General features: G+C 40.4%; 1 protein-coding gene across 1 annotated transcript in view; it reads left to right on the top strand.

The window, feature by feature from the left end:
• mgat5 (mannosyl (alpha-1,6-)-glycoprotein beta-1,6-N-acetyl-glucosaminyltransferase) overlaps positions 1-25371 on the top strand; it is an 83986-nt gene that overhangs the window by 5877 nt on the left and 52738 nt on the right. Inside the window, exons 2-3 of the mRNA XM_004066574.4 lie at positions 11853-12343; positions 18929-19093. Of these exons, the coding sequence (XP_004066622.1) occupies positions 12103-12343; positions 18929-19093 (406 nt within the window). The 5' untranslated portion in view covers positions 11853-12102. The remainder of the gene's footprint in view (positions 1-11852; positions 12344-18928; positions 19094-25371) is intronic.

Here is a 25371-nt window from a genome sequence, read left to right as displayed (position 1 = left end):
CCAAAAAGTAAGCAGAGTAGTCATTTTTATGTTTATAAAAGCTCCAGGTTATACATTTTTCCCATTTTTATGGAAGTGGTGCAAATCTGGTCAATCTTACTCCAGGCGTTTTTCTTTCACAGCTCTATTCTGATATATGAAAGGTATATATTGGTTGGTTTGCCATTACCATCCTGTCAGTCTGTATCTGCCCACAGGATCTTTTCCCTCTCATTCTCTACCACTTTTGGAGGTGTTTCCCATTTTGAATTTGGGGTTTCCAGTTCATATTCTGTAAACGGGTTCCTGTGTATTATTCCAGCCACTTAGTTGTGGCGCTCCATGTATGCTTTCCCTGCCAACATCTTACACCCTGCAGTTATGTGCACGATTGTTTCAGGTGCCTCTTTGCACAGCCTACACTTTGGGTCTTGTCTGGTGTGGCAGATCTGAACCTCTATTACTCTGGTGCTCAGGGCTGGTTCCTGACATCCCAATGTCAGTGCTGTAGATTTTGGTGGTGTGGATCAGGGAGTCAATGTCACGCTCACTCTTAGCATATAGCTTGATGTCATCCATGTAGAGGAGGTGACTGATGGTGGCCCCATTTCTGAGTCGGTATCCATAGCCAGTCTAATTGATTATTTGACTCAGGGGGTTCAAACCTATGCAGAGCAGCAGTGGGGACAGAGCATCACCTTGGTATATTTCACATTTGATGGACACTTGTGCAAGTGGCTTCCCATTGGCTTCAAGGGTGGTTTTCCACAGCTTCATTGAATTTCCTATGAAGGCTCTTAGAGTACCATTGATGTTGAAAAACTCCAAGCATTCAGTGATCCATGTCTGTTGCATTGAGTCATAGGCTTTTTGTAATCAATCCAGGCTGTGCACAGGTTAGTGTGTGGTAAACTGCAGTCTTGAGCGACCAGGAGTTGGTGTTTGGCTCTTCTTGAATCTACCAATGCACCTTCTGTGGGTTTGCTCATGTATTGATCCATCCACCAGTGTGTGAATGTGTGTGTGACTGGGTGAATGGGTCTGTGACTGTAAAGCGCTTTGGGCCTTGTAGGTAGAAAAGTCGCTATATAAATATACGCCATTTACCATGTGCCTGACATGAGCTTCCATATTATGGAGTGACTGGTTATTGGCCGGTACTTTGATGGTAGTGCACCCTTTGAGGGATCCGTCTGGATCAGGATCGTTCGCCCTCCGTTAGCCACTCGGGGTGATTCCCATCTCTTAGCAGCTGGTTCATTTGTGCTGCCAGGTGTTCATGGAGTTCTGTGAGTTTCTCTAGCCAGTAGGCATGTATCATGTCACGGCCCGGTGCTGTCCAGTTCCTGAGACTGTTTTTTGGATGTCAAAGACGCCATCCATACGTCACTGTCAAATCAGAGTTCCTGATCGGTCAAAGTTCAATTTGGTTTGACTTTCAATGTATGATTAATGGCCTTGCTTTTTGTACGTAGAGCGTGAAAATGATTGTGCAGCTATGAGTGAACGCTTTATTGGAAGCGGTCACTTTAACATGCGTTGCGGAGAGTGGTCTGAACGCAACTTAAGATTTGATTGGATTCCGTTCTCTTTCATGCACAGGTTATTGATCATCAATATAATATTAATTCATATGACTCTTGCTAAAGAGCCTTCCATTATGAATCAGATTTGTGGATCAACACGAGTCGGCTGCTGCTCAGAGCCTATTCATTATTCAGATAACTTTCCTCTGAATCGCTATTAAGTTAAACGTTTACATGAAGGCAGAGTTAAACAGTCAAAAATATTCATCACACTTGGCAATTGGGATCCTCTTGAGAAAAATTACCAAAAGTACCACAACGCTGGCTCAGATTTTACATGCAGCCATAAATATCAAGTGGAAGATGACTGATGCTCAAGTATTCAAAAGATCGCTTATAAACATGGACTTCACAAAGTGAGGAACAGCCCCTTCCTGGAAGTCTGTATTGCCAGCATTGCCCCCAGGCTAACACACACGCCCACTTTATCCACGGAGCTAGCGGTGAAAAATCGTCAAAACGCTTTTATTTTTTTACGTACAGTATGCACATCCATTTTTGAAGCAATTCTAGTGTCTGTTTTTTTTGAAAACATAGACACACTGTCGAGGCCGACTTCAGGTTGTCATGAAAGGTCATGAAATGGGCGGCACCGACAAGGAGCAAAAGGCCTCAAAGGTCGAGTCGTCTCACTTCAAAGTAGCAAAATGAGCTGTGAAAATAACTTATTTAATCAAAAAAATTGTTCTTTAGTGAGCCAAAGTTAATATATTATTATATGTATATGGATATACAGTACAGACCAAAAGTTTGGACACACCTTCCCATTCAAATGAATGGGAAGGTGTGTCCAAACTTTTGGTCTGTACTGTAGTTTACTTTAAAAGGCTTAAGAAAAGCAGGATATTAAATATGCAGTAGAGAAAACAAATCAATAATGCCATTTTATACATTATAATTAAGATTAAACCAAAAATAAATCAAATTATATTTTACCTACGGTGTAGCTATCTATTAGTAATTTAGCACCTTATTGATTAAAAACAAATAAATCAAGAAATGCGATTGACCTAGTTTCGGCTTTAACTTTTTTAACTTTTTAAGGCATTAGTAAGACATCTCCAAATGCTACAAGCTGCGTTTATAAATGTCCTATAAAGGCTTATAATCACATTAAAAGTTCTTGTTAATGACTTGCATCTAGATTATTAAGGACTCCTATTATAAAGCATTACCATTTTGTTTATATGAACACATTGGTTATGATGTTTTTCCATGTATTCTTAACAGAAAACCATAAAGGCTTTATTAGTGTTTATACCCTGAGCTCTCTGCTGTGGACAGGGGCATTGTCCGTGCAGTAAATTGCCCCCCACACACACACAAAGTTTCGGGAGCACATTTGAGCACACAGATGATAATAAAATTAAGTGAATAATAAATAATAATGATCATTCAGTTTTTAATCTCCGCCCTATATGTAGCCCAGAAGTCTGAAATTATTCTTTATTAAGCCACTCTGTGATCTGCATTATTATCATTTAATTAGATCATTTTCTCTCGACTTTCTGGTGATTTCCTAAAATATTTTTGATTTATAATTATAAACTTTGGTTTATAATTTGATAGTCTGTGTCACATTTACTGTGTTGTTTTGTGTCGTGTGTATTTCCATCGTATGGAAATCAGCTTGGGCTTATTTTGTTGCCAACAAGAGCTTTCCTTCCTCTGGTGACAAAGCTTCCTGCTCACTTTAGTGACATCTCCTTTAATTTATCTCCTCAGTTAACAAGAGTGATACGAAGTCAAGAACTTAATCTTTGTTTTCTTTAGTAACACTTCATCAACCCAAAATTTGAGAATATTTTAAAACTGAATCACTGATATGCCTGTTTATGAATAACAGCAGGAGTTGGAGTTAAAAAAAACAAACAACCAAAATTAATGCACATTTTTATGAGTTTTATCCTGAAGCGATCTTCCCTAAAGAGCTCTTTGTGGCTTAAAATCAAAAGAGCAGAAGTCTGATCTCCCCACTTAAGATAAACACAGCTCCAGGTAGAGCTCCTCTCCATCTGCGCTGCACCTGCTCGTATCCGGTTACACGCTGGATTCACACCAGCGAGGTGGCGAAGCTGCAGCATGGCCTGCTTCTCTGGAGGGCCTAATGAATAATTAAGAAGTGGGGCTTATGTGAAGAAGCCCATTAAGATGCAGAGTCACTGCGGTCTCCATGGCAGCAGGACTATATCATCAGAATCGCATCTCTTTTGGCGCAACAACCGGTAAACTAGGACAGTGTTTGTCTGGATGAGGTGGATGTGGACAAGATGAAGAACTTAGATAATACTTAACCATAAACTCCTGGACTCATGAGATTAGTTCTTAACATGATGGTGGTGTTGAAGGTTTCTGTTTTAGCTGAGAGAGTTGATCTGATTATTCATCTATCTCATCTTCAGGATTTTGTTGAAGACTTTACCTGAAGAAAATTTAGGCTTAGTATGTGAAATTAAAAAGAACTGAAAAATATAGCATTATAAATAACATGTTCTGCCTGTTTAATTAGTTTTACATAAATGTGTCTTACTAAAAAATAAAAAAAAGGATTTGTATCTTCATTCATTCATTCATTTTCTGTACCGCTTTGTCCTTTTCGGGGTCACGGGGCTGCCGGAACCTATCCCGGCTACTTGGGCGTAGGCAGGGGATGCCCTGGACAGGTCGCCAGTCTGTCGCAGGGTAGATCGTCCACAATCACACACCCATGCACTCTCACACTCACACCTATGGACAATTTAGAGTTGCCAATTAACCTATGAAGCATGTTTTTGGACAGTGGGAGGAAGCCGGATATCCCGGAGAAAACCCACGCATACACGGCAGGGCTCAAGACTAACTTTTTTCACTAGGAGCACAGTGGCCCCTAACTGAAAATTTTAGGGGCGCAACCAGAAAATTTAGGGGCGCATACCGTAAATCAACATTCTAACCAAATCTACTAATTTCCACTGTATTACTAATAAATACTTTAATAATAGATGCAGAAATTACAATGTGCTGTTTCAAATTCAGTGTCACATTTTATTCTGCACTTTTGAAGATGCAACAAAACAAAAGCATCGCTGTCATGACAGTACAAATTTATCTTTGTGACACCAAATAGGTGCAGCCAAGATGCACAATAAGCGTGTTTGAGATCACCCAGGTGAACTCAACGCTGCGCAGATCACCTGGTGTGTGACATATATTTTTGTTTTTGCTCCAACATCAACTGTCAATCGAGAAAGGGGTGGGAGCAAGGGGCAAACCTACCCGGACACAGCTGGAAACTGAACTGACTGAAAGCTGCTCTACAGACTACAAAACAATGCATTATGGGACATGTGTCCTGATGGTTTTTGTAGTGGAGTGATTAATTAAAATAATTTAAAATACCAATTCATTAAAAAAAGGCTACATACATCACAAAACATTAAAATAATCATAAAATATATAATAACACAGATCATACTAAGGGGGAGAAGAATATTAAAACTAAATTGAATGTTAAGGACAACTCCAATTTCCTGTCCTCCTTCAGTCTTGCTGCAGATTCGCTTTCATCTCACAGCCCCCCCCCCCCCCCCCGGTCTCCCCAACGATCCAGGCGAGGTGCTGGTTCATCTCAAACACGTCGATCGTTGCATTTTCCCCACGTATTTTCAGTGTGTCTAAAACTAATGTTGTTTTTGCTCGCACGTGTTTAAAGTTCAAGCCCCGTTAGCTGTCTCTCATGTAGGTGTGGGACATTTATTCTCCTCAGCTGACCCGACTCCCGCGGGAGCGGTGTGCTGCCGTAACAACTGCGCAGGACCGTTTTATGCGCCGCCGTAACCGTAACCAAAACCTAAACCTTCCTCCGGTTCTGTGCGGCCCAGAGAAAAGTTCAGCACGGACTGCATGTATTTAGAAAATTACGAGCGAATAAATACGTTCTAAAGGAAAGTAAGGAACTTCTTAATGTGGTCCGGGGAGGGAGCTGTCAGGTTTCCTGCTTTCAAGCCCTGTCATTGTCCCGCCCCCAAGAGTCATTTACCCCACTGTGATTGGTTGGTCAGCTTCGCGCACGACAATGAAAAAGTGTCATTCATTAAAACTGGCGGGCTGCAGTAACATTAAACCTTCATATTAAGGCGGGGACCGCAAAATATCATCTTGGGGGCCGCAAATAGCCTGCGGGCCGCGAGTTTGAGACCCCTGCTGTACACTCTGGCACTGGTACACTAGCCGCAGGTGGGAAGAACGAATCAATAGTTCGCTTGCTCATAGCTCAGACGCACATATCAGGTTTTGATATTTGTCTCTCCGTTTCCTTCCCACAGATGTTTACGCGCACTCGATTATCTCTAGGCCCCTCCCCCTACACGCATTTTAGCCAGTCAGTGGCTGTCCCTATTCTTCTCACACGCAGTGGCCGCCTCGCACACAGGCATCATGCGAGAGTGTACGTGCTCGCGTTTCATGAGTATGTGCGCGAGTGTGTGTGTCTGCCTGCGTCCGTGTGCGCTTGCGTCTCATTGATTATTTCATTGATCATTGACGTGCCCCTTCCACGTTTAATGTATAAAAAATACGAAGGGTGGGGGAAGCAAATTTACTGGTCGCGCATGTGTGACTGGATGTAAAATTCAGTCGCACACTCTCAAATTTTGGTCGCAAAATGCGACCAATTGCTCGCAGTCTGGAGCCCTGCACGGGGAGAACATGCAAACTCCACACAGAAAGGTGTTGATGTATTGTATCAATTGATGTATTTTTCATGTCCCCCAGCCGGGACTTGAACCAGGGGCCTTCTTGCTGTGAGGCAAGAGCGCTAACCACTGCGCCACCGTGCAGCCCATGGATTTGTATCTTTATGATGTAAAACATTCTTATAAGGTTAATAAGAGTGCATAAGGGAAAATCCTATGTGCTTTTGAACGTGAATCGTACTCTGCAAGAAGTTAGTTCTTACACAAAAGGCCATGTGAGAAGAAGCTTCGTGTGCCCCTTGTATCCACTGGCTCCAAGAAACCTTCTATAGACTTTTATTGCAAAATAATCTATTATTTTTTCATTCCATCTGTCAGGATAACCATTATTGCTCTGCTACTTTTTTTAACATGTTCTTTTCTAATCCCAATGGTTTTTTATGATTTTTTTTTTTTTATAATTGCAAGTTATAAACTGGTCAATCAGACACCTCAATAAAAGTATTTGGTCTAACGTCAAACTTTTGCAACATTTGACCGATTGCGTGTAGGGATGTGGACTTCAATAAGTTCACTCCTGAGAGTGGTTGCCATAGAAATGATGACTCAGCCCGAGTTAGACCAATCACAGCCTTTCGATGATTTCTGGCTCCAACATGGCGCATTACAAAAAATGGCGACTGAATTTACTTCATTTTGATCGACAGTAAGTCATTTCCTATGGCTGACGTCACACTCACCTGGTCCAGTTCTCATATACAGGAAGTGGATATTACATATTTTTATGTGTATTTTTCTTACACCAGCTCTTGGTCATATATGTAAAGTGGGTGTCGCTAATGTAGAGAGCATTTTTTTAAATAGCATAAAAGCAAGAAGTCTATAGCTGTTTTTTTTTCATTTTTGACATCAAACCGTCTCTGGCTCAAAATTTGCAATCTTGTATATCGACAAATATGACTTTAAAAAAGAAAGCTCTTTTTAAGGAAACTAATCTTGGAGCTTAAACCTAGTCACAAAAGCAGGAGATTTGTTAACATCTAAAAGCCTCAGAATGGACTGTAAAATGAGCCAAATCCAGGAGAAATGCTGGAGGGTCAACAGTTGGATGGAGGTTCCTCTTCCGAGCTTTGATAAGTCCTGGTTTAAAAGCCTTTCCTGCTGAGAGCAGAGAACAATGCTCTCAGTGTGCATCATGCAAAAGTAAGTGGCTTTAACTTTCAAATTCCTGGCTGTTGCTTGTCACCACCCCAGAGCTCTGCAGTCACCTGGCCATTAGCAGTCGCTCATCTATTTATATTTGCGGACAAATGGATAGCAGTTTGAAAGCCGATCCATAATTGATGCTAGAGCAGGGCTTGTATTTTTCCGGCTCTTGGGGGGGGGGGTTTGGCTCTCCTTTTTTTAAACCTGGAGTAAGTCGTTGGAATGACTTCGCACCTCCTTGAGCTTGTATCCCCTAAGCTATGTTTTGAAAGGAGGTTATTTTCAGCTGTAGTCACAGATGTGGAAGGAATGGACGGACGGACAGGGTCGGCCATCTGGCCCGCCCTCAACACTCTCAATTTATGGCAGAACAAAGGTGAAAGCTTCTGGATCAGGACTGTGGTAGAAGGATCTTTAAGCCCAATATTATTATATTTCTGACAGAGATGCAGTGTCATCGTTCACCCATAATCCCTGTGACATTTTCATTAGGCATTTCCATCTGGGAGTGCTTGAGGGTAGGCCGATAGATGAAGCTTAGTGCTTATAGCTTTTTTCTTTTTTGTGCAAAGATTGGGATATTATAAAGAGTTAGAAAGCCCATGGTGGGTATGGCCATCTCTACCAGTTTATACTGTACTTTTCATTACCTACCACTGGTCACAATTTGGTGGTTTTCATGTCTTGCTTTGTGTATGTCTGATTTTCTATTGGCGAATTACGTTTAGAGTTTTCTATCATAGAAGAAGTCGCTCACCGTTCACCCGTTTTTCTCGCATTCATTCACGATTTTCTGCTTTCTCAGTCTCTTGTAAGAGCCAATCACGATGATTTTCTTTATTAATGTCATTCAGTTTCATCCTTTTCTGTCTTTACCTTAGTTACTTTTAGGGAATAAACCAAACAAAGGTTGTTAAATCCTCCTAGCAGTCGTATTGGGGTGTGGGTTCAGACCAGAGCTCTCTGGTGGCTCTTTTTTTTTTTTTCACATCGTATCGTGCGCACACAGCGATAAAGAGTGGAAGGAGCTCTTTGGTCCACACAGGCTGAACGCATGCCTTTATTTGAGCAGCCATGATGTGTATAAAAGCAGCTCCAGTCTCCAGTTGGAAGCTGCTTGCAGTCGCCCCTGACCTATTTATGAATCTGACGGATGCAAGATGAAGAGAGGTGTTAGTGTGGCGTTATCTTTCGATGTCTCTCACTGTTTTTTTTTGTGTGTATGTGGTTTTGCACTTATAAGGTATACATCAATGAGCTGCGGACTGACCTGGTTAGAGCCAGTTTGTGAAGAGCAAAAGCTGCAAACCAAGATGTCCCCTCCCCACACTTACCCTCATTTACAGCCACATCCGCTGAATGCAGATGAGAGAAGATCCTTTCCTTTTGGCGCGGTGGCGCGATTTCTTTTTTCTTCTTCTTCTTTTGCTGGTTGTGATCACTTTATGCCTGCAGCTGCAGACGTTTAATAAGCTTTGCATGGATTGCCCAGAGGTTGTCAGTTAAGACTTGTTGAGCTATTTAACAGCTTCAGAGGTGCTGCGGGGCTGCCCCACTCTGTCTCATGAGTACTTTTTTTTTGTTTTTGCGCTTCTCAAAGCCAGCCTTTGTTACTTGCACTGTTGAGCTCAAGCAGCAGAAACAAAAGCGAGCATGAGTGCCTCATACTGCAGTCGAATGCTCCAGGTTTCCAGACTGAATATGGGATTATTTGCAATTGGTTTGTTAACAGAATGTTTCTGTTAAAACACTGGCTCACAACACAAACCCGACCTGGTTAAATTTGTCTCTTCAGTCAACATTCAACATGTTTGGGTAGAAACTGGGGTTTTATGCTTCTGTTTCCTGCTAAAGCATTTGCACTTTTAATTTAAGTCCCATCACATTTTCATCTATTTTCAATGTGGTCCCAGGGGTCTTTTTGTGATGATAATGCCATTTCTAGTAGAAATCTAGGACATAGTTTCTACAGAGTGGTAGTAATTCACTAGAAATTTGCCTGAGTTGTGGGTGGGAGTGTCGGCAAAGAGCCACCCCCCTCCCCGTTGCTGAGAGCACTCTGTCACTGTCTCACACTAGCTTACCTCACACCCCCAACCTATAATTACTGGGGCAATGAAAGTAGTAAAAATGAATTGAGAAATAAACAACTCCTTTTCATTCATTCTATTTGTCAGAATAACAACAGTACAGTTTTGAGCTATATGCCAGTGTAAGTACCATAACCATTCGGCCTGCAATAACCGTTCGGGGTCCTTTGGACTGAGGATAACGTCACACTACGGTAGCCCTATTTGGACAAACTACATAGCGTTTGTCATTTCATTTCACGTTTCCTTTTGTAACATAAAGTTCTTTTCCCTCATAAGTTGTGTCTGACATTATTCTTTGTGGTTTTTAAAGAGATCTTTTGCCACAACCCACTTTGTAAAAAGGTCTGTAGCAGTTAGAATGAACCGGTTGCTCCACACAAGCGAACCGTGTCTCTGATCAGAGCAGCTTGAGTCTCATGGCTTCATGTTTGCAGGGAGGGAAGGTGCTTTTTTATAATATGTGGTCCGGAAAAGGGTTCGGGCAGCAGTCCGTTCAAATACAAATGCACTTAATAATAATCATAACAATAATAAAAGCTCGTTTAGAAGATAATTTCGCTCCATGTCGGATCTCAGTTTGTTTACAACGGACCGCATAATATCTTCTTCTATGGTAGTATTGTAATGTGTTCAGACCAATCACTATCAGATATGTCATCGGACCAACGGACAGCCAATCACATAATGTGACGTCAGCACCAGTCGTCCCCGAACGGCTGTTCCTGGCCGAATGGTTATGGTACCTTCCCCAGCTTAGACGAGGAAAACGAAGACGTGCATGAATCTACTAGTCTACAAGTGGATGCATCGGAGCGGAGCAGGGCCCGCCCAGGATTTAGTATTTTACGTCACAAAAAAGCCCTTTTTTCCAACAGTTGCTCCTAATTCACGACGATTTGAATAAAAAATACTCAGAAATTGGATTTTTTTCTTAATATATATCCTCCAACATAAGAAAAATGCCACAGGAAAATGTTAAAAACCCATTTGGGTCTTTAATCCTATGCTGCTTTTGACACCAGAGAGAATCCAGGTTAGAGTAAAGCTGAAGGAACTGTGCTCCACGCTGCCTTCAGGGCTCATATATCTGCTGCCAGGATTCCATAAACATGTAAACACTCGGGTCAAACGCTTCCACAAATGCTTTAGTTTTTTCTGCTGCGTTAGCTGATTGTTTTCTTAGAAGCCAGGGATTGCTGATCTTACTCACTGCAACGCTGTCTAGCAAATAACAAACGACGTATGGTAAACAAAGACTAATGTTTCCATCATGAACCTGTTTTGAACGTCTACTGGTGTTGTCACACTGAGCTTTTAGCAGCTCTGGTGGATATATTTGACGACAAGTTCAGCCCGTTAAACTTGCTTAAAGCCACATTTATCATGAATTAAAAGATGGCAATAAATCTCTCTGGGTTTTATCTAGTTAAAAAAAGAGTTGATGGTGATTTAAGATAATGATTTCCACTCTAAGTCGATGAGATGTGTTGGCGTTTATTTCTACTTTAGCTTTTATTTCAATATGATTTGCTTTTACACTCTTCTTATCTTGCCTACATTTCATTACAGTTTGTTTAAACACAGATTTTCAATGTTGATTTGATTTTGGTGTTTTTGCAGTTCGTCGTCTACCAAAGGTTTGTTGTTTTATGTGCAAATAAATGATATTTTATTCATAAACAACAACATTTCACTGTTTTGGCTTCCACAGCCGACTCCTTTCATTTTTGTCTTTTTGCTTGGATAAAACAAGAGATTTATTGGATACTTAAAAAAAAGGATTGCTTATTCTGGATAACCGCAGTGAAGCTTGACTAATACGCCTCATCAATTTCATTTTACCTCCTGAAATTTTGATCTTCAACGAGAATAAATTGGCGTTTGCTTTCCCGGAGCGTCTGGAAAACACTGTGGGCGCATTCATCATTCAGTCTTGCTGGAATAACTGTCTCGTTTCATCCAGAAGGTCGTTTGCTGGATGTTTTCCTGAAATATCAAAGCAGAAGAACGCTGAGGTTGTTCTAGCGGTTCGGTTCTGTGTGGCTCTCAGCCATGGAGCTGCTATGTTAGTTTTTTCATTGCTTTCCTGAGCAGTGTCCCCTCAATAGCAGTGAAATCCTATTTTCTATTAGATTATATTTGAATAGCATGAGCTGTAATTTGGATCTGCGGGTTATCGAGTTGGGCGCTGAAACATTTCGGGCGCTGACTCATTTATCTGTGCTTTTGTTGTAATCATGTTCAGTGCATGCGGCTCTGCCTGAGGGAACTCCCTCATTATCTGTGCTCAGCTAAGCTCTAATTCCTCCTTCCAGGATGCAGCAGGCGGGATCGGCCCTCTGAGATGCCACTGAGTGACCAGAATGAGCTACAGGAGGAAGTCCAGCCGGTGAGGCAAATGAGCTGTACGCCAGCGCCCGACAACCAAAGCAGCTAGGACGACTACGGAGCCATGCCTCCCCTGCTGTCCTGATCCTCCCCCAGTCCTCCTCCCCACCTCCTCTTCCTCCGCTCCCCTTGGTTAAATCAGTCACATCAATCCGTCCCGCTCCCTGGACGCTCAGCATGGCGTCGGTCTTCCTGTGGAAGCTGTCGTCACAGAAGCTGGGCTTATTCCTAGTCAGCTTCGGGTTCATCTGGGGCATGATGCTGCTGCACTTCACCATCCAGCAGCGGGCCAGCCACGAGAGCAGCGCCGTGCTGCGGCAGCAGATTCTGGACCTCAGCAAGCGCTACATCAAAGCGCTGGCAGAGGAGAACCAAAGCGTCATGGATGGTCCATACGTTGGGACCATGACGGCCTATGGTGAGTCTTCCACTGCCTTTTTATGCAGCTCGAATGTTAACTTGTAGACTTTCTGATTATTTTCCGACGAGAACAGCAGCGTTCGGCAGACAGTTTGAGACCTACAACTTTATTACTATGAAGGTTGTAAATCAGCCTTTGCATGTGTCTTTTGCATCGTAGATTTTATACAACACCCTGTAGACCTGCTTCATTGTTTTGTAGTTTTACCATTGCTTCTCATCACCCTGAATTTGTTCGATCTGACTCCACTTACTCACAAGCTACAACATTTTAATCTAGTTTGGTTTTTGAAATAAGCAAACTGTAAAACAAACTAGCTATCAGAGAAGGCTAAGCTTGACCGTCACCTTTCAATCAAATAAAGCCACGCCCCTTGCTTAACTAAAACAGACCTATCAGTTGTAATGGAAATAAAATGCAGGAACAGAAGCTGTTTCTTTTTGTGGTGAAATCGAGCCACATTACGCACCACTTTGTGGTCGTTTGTTGACTTGACTGGTTTTTGCTAACTTTTTTTTTTAACCCCTTAATACCCCTTAAACAGCTGCTTGCACAAGTAACGCAATTTCAGCTTTCCTCCCCTTTTACGATCCACAATAAAGCAGCTTTGCTTCATTATGCAACTCTTAACTTTAAGAATGTGTTGCATATCTACGACGGAGTTTTAGGGCCACGGTGAGGAAAAAAAATTCAGGCCAACATGACGAGATTAAAGTCGTCATGTCGACTTTAATCTCGTCATGACGAGAAAAAACTCGACAAAAAAATGACGAGAAAAAACTCGACACAAAGTTTCGAGAAAAAACTTGTCGTGTCGAGATAAAAGTCGAAATAAAGTTTCGAGATTAAAATCGCAATGTTGCGCGAGAGAAGTGAAGCTGAGTCTTTCAGGAGTATTCAGTGTTATGGCTAATGTTAGTGAGCTAGTGGCTTTGTATTTAAGAGTTTACGACAGAGTTTTATGGCCACCCAAAAAAAAGTAATTTTTTGGGAGATAAAAATTCGTAAATTTACGGGAAAAAATTCATAGATTAACAAGGAGAAAACACCGAAGTTGTCTGTTTATCGGAGCCTAGTTTGAAGATGAAATATGTGGAGCCTTTTGTGAAGCTTTATTTCCGGATTATAGGTTTAAAACAAAGAGATTCTGAGCCTTTTGATGACTCAAAATCAGATTATTTCCCGTGTAGCAGTCTTTCCGGGGTTCGGCGTCAGTAAAGCGGACTTTCATGTGTAAAATAAGGAGCGCGGAGACACGTTTGGGTGTAGAGGACCGCTGCAGCCTTTATTCTCCTTTTCATTCACAAACCCTGAAGTTCATCTGTCACATTACGTCATGAATCTGTCATCCTAACACCAATGCGGAAGTAAACAGTGTTACATACGCGCACTGCTGCAGATGAAGCGACCCGTTTGATCAATTAAAAAACAAAGATGAATGAAAATAGTCTGTTACATTAGCATTACAACGTTGAAAAAGGCAAAAAGTGCTTCTCCTCCTCAGACGGAAGAATCACACAAACATAGAGATCTTGTCTTTGGTGGAGGAAGAAAGGATTCAAGCAAACAGCTGCAAGGACACCCGATGGCTTCATCGGGCTGCAGAGATCCTGCAAACCAACCATCAATAAATAAAACTTTAATGAATCGTAAATCAAACAAATGAGCCTCCAGACATTTGGAACGTTATCAATGAACATTCAGATTACCTGTTCAACAAAGTTGAGTCGGTCTGCTCTGCTGCTGCACGGCGTTCACCTGCTGCTCTGCATGCTCACTTCCACAATAATCTCGTAAATTTACGAGTTTTTTTTCTCTCGCGCAACATTGCGACCTTAATGTCGAAACTTTATTTAGACTTTTATCTCGACAAGACGAGTTTTTCTCGAAACTTTGTGTCGATTTTTTTTTTTTTCTCGTCGTTTTTTTTTCTTTCTTTTTTTCTCGTCATGACGAGATTAAAGTCGACATGACGACTTTAATCTCGCCACGGTGGACAGAATTTTTTTTCCTCACCGTGGCCCTAAAACTCCGTCGTACATATCGGTGCAAAGCTGACATGAAGAATTCGGACCATTTACATGACAACAAGCCACCCAGTGCTCACACGCTTAAATTGGCTAGTTACTTTAATCTTAAAAAAGAGCTTCAATCTTAAAGTCAAACTGAACAATTTAGGATAACTAGCTAGCTTTTTTAACAAGGGTAAAGATCTGTTATCCAGATCCAGATCCTTCTTATGGTGAAGGATAAAACATGGAAATCTTGTGGCATAAAAGTAACATTTATGTCCCACTATTTACATCTTTAACTGGGTTTAATGGTTCTTCCTGAACTCACACGATGGAAAGAGACGCTCTGGAAGATTGAATGTAAATATAGCTGCAGCACAATGAAATACTGTAAGGTCCAGAAACCAGATCGATGAAGTATTTGTGTGGCAATACCCCGGCCGTGCAACCCTATGAGAGGCTTCTGTGGGAACCTGAGATTGGAATTGATTGTTTTCTAATTCCCAGGGAAACAACATGATGCATTAAAGCTTTTAAAGATTAAAGCAGCTCTCTGGGAAACCTAAATGAGATACGGGAGGATGCAAAGGAAAAAAAAAACAGCACTAGCGACGTCTCTGTGTTTGTTACAGTTTTGCATTGAGCTGCATGCAAACGAATCTCGATCCTGGTTAGTGATCCTAGGGACCTCTTTGCTTTGTCCCAAAAGTCTTTTTTACTGAAACCAGACTGGTTCGGCCCCTCTAAGTCCACGCCGGGCCAACGCGCAGGTCAGCTCCCATTGTGGGCTTCGTGCTCTTCGCTGCAGATATCAGAATTAAGAGTGGTGTACCATGAGCTTACATATACTGCTGATCTAATCCTCTTTGTCCTCTCACGGGTCGGAAGGGCGCGTGTGTTTCTGCTTTATTATATTGAAAGATGCAGAAGCTGCTGTCATGGGAGACGTGGGAAAAATACCCTGAAACTGTTTTCATGTGGAGTTCCTTTCTGTTAGATCCTACAGCAAAACCTATTTTCTGTTTTAGTAGTAGTGGATTTAGTGTCCCGCTCCATTAGCGCACGAAGACTCCCCACAAAAAGTTCAACCTAACCTATTTTCTTAAGAACTCTTTTTGCACAATCTGTACTGGGGTTCTGCAGCAAGTAACAGGAACTAAGCATCACAAAAACACAAAATAAATAAATGAATAAAGATAATGCAACAGCACAGCAACCATGACACAAGAAAATCAGGAGAACCGCATTGGAAGCAAAGAAGGAACATTGCTTTTATTGTCCATATGACTACTCAAAAATAAAAAAACATTCATCCACATATAAAAATCGGCTTCACTAATTAAACACTTTGGCATCAGAATGAGGATATAATTCCAAAATGGATTCAGAACATTAAAAAACAAATCTATAATCAAATTGTTCATGTAGAAATAGGAAACAATTGGATTTTAAGACAAATTCTTGTATTTTTTTCAGTCAAAACATTTTATTTAAAAAATGTTCTATCTAAAAATGTGACGTTTTATTGATAAAAGTTCTATATTAAACACTAGATTCTCTAATTGGTAAACAAAAGTGGTTCTGGATGGAAATAATTAACCGACAGTGTTTGCTCGTAAATTAAAATCAAATCAGTTTAGTGTTTGGCAGAAACACCATGAACAGTGTAATTAAATCTCTTCCTGCTGGAAGGATCTTTGTTTTTGTGTATTCAAGATATTTTCTTCATAAAAGCTCTTCTTTTTGAATTAATATCATCAATGCAGAAATAAAAGTGCATGATTTAATCACAAATAAGTAGGTACAGATTGGCTGTGGTTCAGTTTGACTGAATTTCTAGAGGCAAAAATGTTTGGCCGCTGAGTCTTGATGCATTATTTGTGGAGATCTTTATTTATTAGGTTATGGTACTGTGGATGTGGTTTTTATTTTACACATTTAAAGTATTTGTTAGCTTTTGGCCTTAGGATTATTACAGCTCCTACTTCCTCTTACAGCCAAATCCTTGTGCTTTTGCTCCAAGCAATGAAAAAATTGTGGTTGCCACAGTCGTGCTAGTTATTTTGATACTGTGGTTTGAGGAACTTGAATGAACCAAACCACTTCCATGATATCGAACCATGTCTTATCGTAGGAACCTGACTGTCACGTAGAGCTGTTCCTCTAATCACGCATGTAGGGCTGCAGTTAATGCCTAAATTAATGCAGACCGGTCTACTGATTATTTTAGAAAGCAGCTTTTCTGCTTTTATTCCACATTAGTAGAATAATTCAGCAGAACAGAAATGTGGTTTAGATTTGCTGTAGTAAATGAATCAGATCAGACAGTTTGGGCTTTAAATTAATTGATTTTGATGCTTTTTTATTTATTTAGTTTGTAGAGTTTTTGGTAAATGTTTCTGCATATTAGGGTTTATTACTTTTATCACAGATTTTCAAATACAGACCTTTTTTGTTATTATTTTAGTTAAATGTCTGTCAAAAACAATCTTTCAGGATTAAAACCTGAAAACGCTTTTTTGTGTGTGTAGCTAACTGAAACTAATGCATTAAGCTCGGGTAGCTGTTTCTGCTGGATCTTAATGAATGTCATGTCATATAATTAGCCAAGTGTTTTTTTTTTTATCTTCTTGATTTCACTAGTTGCTGGCCTTTTGGTCCGCTTGCTTTTTGCAGTAATTTTGCAATAAATAATTTTAAGCTACGGACACACCAGACATGTAATGCTAAAAATTGGTTTTTTGAACGGGCATTTAGCCCATAGTGTTCACATTGGACTAGCAGGGAGGGAATTCTTCTTCTTCTTCTTTCTCTACTGTTTGCTAGCGCATGTCTGCCACCTACAGTTGGAAGAGGCTTGGTGCGAAATGAACAAATTTTACGAAACTTGCTCCAGGCTTTATCTCTCGCAGGATATCCAAAAGACTTGGGGTCATAGAATTCTGGCCGAGCAAAGACCACGATTATTAATTTCTGCTCAATGTTCAATTTTCAAGCAATGTTTACTTCCGTGAGTTAAAAGCTACGGCATCTATACGTCATTACCAAATCCAAGTACCTGATTGGTCAAAGATTAACCTGGTTTCATTTCAAAGCGTGTCCAGTTGCCGCGCGTATTGAAAGAAGAGCTCAAAAAAAATTATCGTAGAAAACTGAGTAGCTACGCGTAAATGTGGGAGTTTTAAATGCAAAAGCCCAAAAATGTGCATTTACCCCGTTTACATAGATTTTTCAGTGGAAGTGGTTGCTTGAACGCGTGTTGTAGGGGGCGATGTGAACATTGCTTAAGACTCTAACTACTGAGCGCTACAAGCTTACTATCATGGTGTCTTCAAATTGGAAAATCGAGCTTGGATCCTGGAAGTAAATCAAAGTCCAGAGATTTTTTATTTATTCATTTGATTCAAACTACTTACAAGCTAAACTTGTGTTTAAACTTGTGAATTGAACTTCTAGAACACACACTAGTATCATGCGAGAAGAAGATAAAACAGCTTTACAACTCACATTAATGAACGACAAACTAGTGCAAAGAACATGATCACTTAAAAAACATTACTACAAGAACATGTGGCAGACACAAATGTGCAACTGAAAAATAGGGATAGAAGAAACAGAAAATAAACGTTAGTTCTGCCCCAAACTTATTTATTAACCTCCGTAGTTTGCACAGTATTTATATAAACAGCTTAACACTGGAGCTAAAGCTCCGGTGTTTAAGGGCCAAAAACCCAACCAATCAGTACTTAGCTTAATTTTTTACTGTCATAATAGAAAATGATAAAAAAAAAAAAAAAACTAAAGCAGCACCGCTCTTTCACCATCATCTCAGATTCCAGTTGTGCATAAAAGAGATTAACACATTTTCCACCTTCACTGGTTTGCCGAATGACAATAGACTAGGAGTAATTGCTGTCCAACGGTAAGAGATTAAATCTGTGGATGAATTTTTAGTCTGTTGTATTTTTCTTTTTAAGTATTTTTAGGGTATCACATAGCTCTTAGCAGCCAAAACCAACACATTAGCTCCCATTTTCTGTCATTAGCCATGCAGCATTAAGGAGTTTAGCATTTCTGTTTGAATGTCATGGCAGCAGCTGCTGCAGGTAAAAACATTTTGACAAATACCACAGGGAAAAAGGCCAAAGAATGCCATCGTAGCGCCGACACTGTGAGCTTTTCACAATATATACCCCTAGTATGAAGATTTTTCTTCATCCATCAGCTGTTCTTCACATACCCATGAACAGAGATACTTTTTGTCCTTTATATGTGCAGAAGAGCCTTGCTTCCATGCATGTTTGATCAGACATGGATCAAGTTTTGACTAGTGTTACCAGACCTACCAGTGCTGATCCTATACAGACTCAGTCATGTTTTTCTTAATTTTCCTTTGGGTTTAGACTCTCGCAGTCGTGGATTTAACACATCAGGCCTGCAAAGAGATGTGCAAACCCACTAAACTAGGGGGTAAACGTTCTGCGTTTAACACGTCACTTTCAGTGACCTAAACTGACCTTTTTATGTGATTGGGATAGAAATAAGGACAGCTGTTATTGCCTGCTTGCAGATTTGAAGAAGACCCTGGCTGTGCTGCTGGATAATATCATGCTGAGGCTGGGCAGACTGGAGTCCAAGGTGGACAACATTTTCAACGGCACAGGGGGCAACCTGACCAACGGCACAAGCACGGCCACTCCGGGATCCTCCAACGCAGAAAAGGTCAATGTGGCTGGTAAGGCGCACAATTCTACTCGCTGTGTTTATGGTCATGCTTTGTTGTTGTACACCATTAAACAGAAATGGCTTCATGTCTCAAAAAAGAGGTACTTTTTTTTTTTGGAACTAGACTTGAACCCCTTTTTTTATATTTTTTCCCAGAATTTTAGCTCCTGTATTTTGAACTACCGTGACTTTTCAACGCCATTAGCGTTAATTTCACCTGATTCCGAAGCGGAGAAAAGCAGTTTTGCACCATTATGCAACCATTTGCTACAGGAGTAAATGTCTGCATATGAACGCAAAACTGCTTTCCTCTGTCAGACTCTTCTAGAATTGCGTTAATTGCGTTGAATGGTCAAGGAGGGAGACCCTATTTTGATCTCGTCTTATTTTACAGTCGCTGGCAACATCTCTGGTATTTTCTGCGGCAAGTTTGAAAAGTTGTGTATTTCTGGGTGTTTAACAGTCAGGTTAAACAGTTAATGCATTAATACATGTAGAGGACGTCAAGATTGGAATTTGTCCTTCTTGAAAAGCACAACAATCTTAAGTGCATTCAAACCCAAGTTACGTTGGGATTTGTACTTTAACTTTGGTTTCCAATCTTTTATTCTTTGTTGACCAAAAATAGTAGGTGATCAAATGTCTTCTAGGTTTATCTGAGAAGAAAAATTACCTTTATTTACAAAAACATATAGGTACATACTAACTCCTTTAGTATTTAGGAGGGTAAATTGCATCTGCTGATAAAATAATCCAGAGCAGGAGTTCAGACCCTATTTTGTAGAGTTTTCTTGTTTATTAAAAAACCACAAAACCAACAAGGAAGAATATTGACAGTTTAAAAAAGTGACTTATCAAGACGGAGTTAAAACCACTTCAGAAACACAACAGAGAGCTGAACAGCTTCTGGAACAACTTTCCAAGAGGCAATTGAGACGAAATAACCTGATTTCAACCACAGTATGATAGTCATCAATCGTTACTATGACAACCCTGAAGGACCGCATCAAATCTGTAGAATATCAACTGAAAATAAAAAAGCTGAAAGTTGTGTTGTCAGCGCTAAACCTTTTACAACCATTTTGAAATTAAAGACGCAGACCAAACGTTGCACATGACTGCATCGAATCATCTGAAAGCGAGTCCTTTAGCAGCAGCAGCAGCTTTTCTGTGCCGTACTACTGGGGAGAAACTAAGCAGATTAGCAATGTAAAAGCGTGATACTGTTGTTCTTATTTACTTGATATTCAGAACACGGCCGTTGGCTGACACAAAGAAATGCAGTTGTGGCTGTTTGTTGGCATGCTCTGCAGATGGCGGTTCAGAACCACTGGTACAAATTTGCGGTCACTGCGGTAGCCCTGTGGAATCGGCGTGTTTGGACGGCGTTCAGAAAGGCCTTCTGCATGACCCAGAAAGTCCTCTTTTATTTTTCTGCCTGCTTTCTCCTTAAGAATTATTCCCATTAAAAAAAAATGTTTAATGTGTATTTTTATTTAATAAACAGGCAAAACTGTACTTTTTTCTTAAGAAGAGATGGATTTATTCTGTTTGAGGTGAGGATTAAGGTGAGAAATTGCAAAATACCAGACATTTTACTGTAAATGTCACATGAAAACAACTGTTATTGTCACAGAGATTCATGTCGCCTCTCTCACTTTGTTTGAAGGAAACAGGAAGTGGTGATGGTTAGCTGGGGAGTAAAAAGCATAGCAGTGAAAGCTCTTTTGGGATTTTTTTTTTAGATTATGAGTGTAAAAAAGGGACGTACAATATTTTCTCTCTCCTATCATAGGCTGATTTCTCTATTGGTGTACCTATATGTGTTGGTCATCCTTCCCTTTTCTTTATTCTGGTCTATTGGTGGCTTTTAATCATTCCAAGTATTTACTGTTATGGACAGTTGGCATTTTGTGAACAGAAGCGAGTTAATAATCTTGTATAAATCTCGTGCTGAGTCCTGGAGCTGTACTCTCAAAGAGGTTGGGGTCCTGAATGCAGCTCGGGCTGCCGCCTCTTTTGGCAGCCATCTGAAGGCCCGAGCACTCCACGCTGTCTTTTGGAGCGCGTCTCCTGTCTTGGAGCGGGCAGCTGGCAGTGCCGCCACCTTTCTGCAGCCCAGCTCCTCCCTGACTGGAAACCAATTACACAGATAAGAATCGGTACAGTCAGGGGAAACACGCCCGTCCTTTATGGAGCTGCTATCAAGATGGAGCTGAGCTGCAGAACTGGGACTTCACGGTTTCCACGCCGATCCTTTTCAGCCTTCTTCTGTCTGTTGCAGGCCGAGAGCTGAGCTCCCCAACATGTTTTTGGCCTGATTTACAAGAAGTTTAATCTAAATGTAGCAGAATCAAAAGTTGGAACAAATCTCAGGCACTTTGCTTTTTCGGGTTCTTGGTGGTCCAAATGCGACAATTTTAAACCTTAAATTAACGAAAAAATTATATTTGTCCTTTCAGCTCCAAACATATCCATCGGATTGACTTTTGTAACTTTGTTGGGGGAAATAAAAACAGTATAGCTGCCGCTCTGTCAAAACTACACCTGTTGTGATTAAAAAAAATTGATTTCAATAAGATTTTCTGTTATTTGAAGTTATGTTGGAGTCTTAAAATGAGTTTTTTTTAAGTAAATGAATGGAAAAACCATGTAAATCTTTAGAGGTTTGATTAAGTGTTTGAATCTTTTTGCTACATTAAATGTGCATATCCCAAAACCAACACAATATTCTTCCATGTTTTTAGCCGTGTTAATTTTTTTCAAATTCTGCACCCGTTTTCAGTTTTGTTTATACTTTTCCAACGGCTTTGATAATAAACTGGCCTTATTAGGAAATAATATCCTCTGATTCAAAGTGTTCTGGGTCAAGTCTCAAAACCATGAAACAGAATTAAATTATTAGTAAAATGACATTTATTTAAAACATTGTTTTACAATTACTGCAAAAAAAAAATAGCAACTCAAACTACATTTGTAAAAACGGTTAAGCATTTAGCATTTTAGCTACCTCAAACTAATTTACAAAGTTTATTTGATTATTATTAACTTGGTAAACTAGATGATGTAATTAAAAGCATTTTGAAGGTGCACAGACGCAAGAAAATTCAGATTTTGGCATAAAGATTTATAGCAAACAAATGTTTGCTTCAATAACTTTACAATACTTAATAGAGATCAAATCTGAGAAATTTCCGGAAACTTGTTTTCAAAGTTCTCGTCAAAATAAACAACACGCACCCATACTAACCACACGAGACAAAACCAGTTTGATCTCATTCTATTTTTTTCTAACACCGAATAGGCTTTCATTTGACTGTAGAGTTGCTCCATCATTCACTAGTATCTCCAATGAAGCAAGTTAACTAATTGAAATGTAGGCCCACCTTTTCTGTGGTAAAATGGATGCCTCCAGTGTGGTAATCCATCAGCAGTTTCTCCATATGTCTAAAAAGATCCTTGTTTTAGAAACGGATGACCTTTACTGAAAGGACTTCAGGCAGCTCAGTTGAGAGGAATTTGATTCTAATAGTGTCTTTGTGTTCTGGCATGGTTCAGGAAAAACAGTGGTAGGCTAAAATGTTATAGACTTTTCATAGGTTTTACATCTGCTTCTGTCTTCTGTGCCTTTTTTTATGTTCTGCTAATTAAACAACAGACAAACAACAACAAAAAAAAACACCAGTAAAGAGGTAAAGACATTTCGTCAACAATTTTAAAGACCAGAAACGTGGGAGGTACCGAGGAGTGTGGGAGCTGGATCCTCATTAAAAAAGGCTGTTAGCTCCTGGAGCTGCGCAAATACTTTCTCACTGTACTCCAACCCAGATGTTGGCAGGTGTTGGTTGGTTGTTAAACCAGTAAGCGGCCCCATATTCTAAGAATTATGGGTGCCGCCTGGGTCAGGAATGGCGCTCAGGCTTTGACCCGCTCGGTGGGAAAAGGGACACAAGTTGAACTGGAGGTCAAACTAAACTGTTTGAAAGGTCGCCTCTCAAACAACCAGCAGTTCATGGACCAGTTTATCAAGAGTTACATAATCGTGTCTGAGCTTCCCACTGCGTTTTATGCTGACGTGTATCTAAAGCTTTTGCCAATTCACTCTTGTATCTGCAGCTTCTGTGTACATGTGGGTCGCTGTCTTTGTCCTGTGAGTAGTTATCTCACAAAAATGTGGCCTGCTTGTTTTGTTTGTCATCAGTGAGGGTGTGAAATGCTTCCTTCTTTTTCTGTGAACTCTGTTCTCTTTCTGCCCTGAACTCACCTCAGTTTGTTTTAGCTGTAACCAATGGCGACCAAGACTAAAGCTAGCACTAAAATACTTTCTAACTTTGCAAAAGGAACTGGATCCAGTTTGTCTTATCTTCTGTTATCTCGACTTTCAACAGGAAGTCTTGTGCGTTCCACACCAGAGTTTGTTTCTTTGGATCGGCGCTTCGTTCAAAGCGGTGTGAAAATTAATCCGAACTTTGATACAAACAAAAAAGTTGAATGGTCCATCTAAGTTTGGGTTTTGAATCCTGGTGTGGTTCACAATAATTCCTGAAAAACCCAAAGAGGAAAAGATTTGAAGTGAAAAAAAAGAAAGCTCAAAGCACCAATCTTTAGTAATTGAAGTCAAGGAAAAGTTCAAAAAAAGTCTCTTGCTTGAACATGGACTATAATTTGTCATAAAAAATTATAGTCCATACAAGGACGGGCGTGTTTCCCCTGACTGTACCAAAGGCCAGCACTATATACCGCAAATTTATCGTTATCGCGATATCAAGCAGTGCAATATGCATACCGCAAAAGACACCGAAAATTGCAATAAATGGTTAACTTAAATGTGCTAAAACAATCTTATGGCAGCTTGAAGTATTCAACAAATCAAATAAATCCATTTATGCATTACACCAATTAGATGGACCCCTTCACGTTGTTGACCAATCAGATGGAGCCCTTTATGTTAGATGTTTGCCTCCTATGTCGACGAGGGTCATTTGGAGTGTAATTTTGAAACTGTTGCAATGAAAAAGGTATGATGTTTTGGTTATTTTACCGCAAATGTTATCGTTATCGCAATATTAATCACTAATATCGAATATCACCAGTTTTCCTCATATCGTGCAGCCCTAGTCGGCCAATAATCAAAGGATCAGCTGTTTGATCCCCACTCCCACCAGCCAACTGTTGTTGTGTCTTTAGGCAAGACACTTCACCCTCCATGCCTCCAGAGTGGCTCCACAAGTGTTTGAATGTGTGTGAATGTCCCAGGATTGTCAAAGGGGCTGTACTGGCAGCCACGCCTTGGTCAGTAGGTTACCATCACCAAGTATGAATGAGGATTAAATTAATATTTGATACGCATTGAAAGCGCTTTTAATGTCTGGAAAAGCGCAGACATATCCATTCGATTATTATTATTTAAACAGGTTTCTTCTTTGTACATTTGATAACGATTTGTTTTGGTTTGCGCCACCAACAAACATGCAGCTTTTGTAACAGCGCTGTATTGTTGATGATCCAGTATGACGAACTAACCCTTCAACACCAGACAGGAAAATAAATTATGTGCTGTAGCTCTTCAACCATTTGTGTAATTTATGTAATTCCAACAGATTCTGATGCAGAGAAGATCAGCTTTAGGTTAGTAAAGTGTTGGATGTTAGCGCTGCGCTTTTTTTTTTGGTTCAATTCAACAAAGTCTGCAGAACCATTTTTTCCAAACACACTTGTAATCATTAAATGTTTTAAGGCAGTTGTAACATTTAAAGTATGTGCAGTTTGTATTTTTTTCCCCCTAATTTATTGTAGCTTAAGTGTTTCTATTCCAGCTCCTATTGTCAAACAGAAACCTCAGCTCAAAGCTGTCGCCATTACGTTCTGCGAGGCCCCTTTACTCTCAGTACAGATCAATTGGAACAAAGGACACCACAGCCTCTTTAAGCATGAAGGTGCTGAGATCCCACCTACTTCATTTACAGAAAACCCTTACTCTTATTAACCAGCAGAAAGAGCTGAAATAACACTGCATTTATAGTTAATGTTGTCATTATAACATGAAACACTCTGTTTTCTTTGTGGCAATCAATGCAAGCTAATAATTGTCACAATGTGGGTTAAAATTTGCTAAAACCCACTTCGATGTCTCCACACTGAATGGCTCCACCTCCTATTGCAGTGACGGACGCAGATGGGTTTATTTGCTGCAGCTACGAGCGCGTCCATGGCAGCAAAACGTGTACACTGGGGTGTGTTACATACAGGACCCTGGAGATCTCTCCCATATGTGCTACCCCAGATTCA

Source organism: Oryzias latipes, chromosome 2, assembly GCF_002234675.1.
Source record: "Oryzias latipes chromosome 2, ASM223467v1".
Classification (NCBI taxonomy): Eukaryota; Metazoa; Chordata; class Actinopteri; order Beloniformes; family Adrianichthyidae; genus Oryzias; species Oryzias latipes.
Note: the sequence above shows the minus strand (reverse complement) of the source record. Positions and strands in the feature narration are given on the sequence as shown.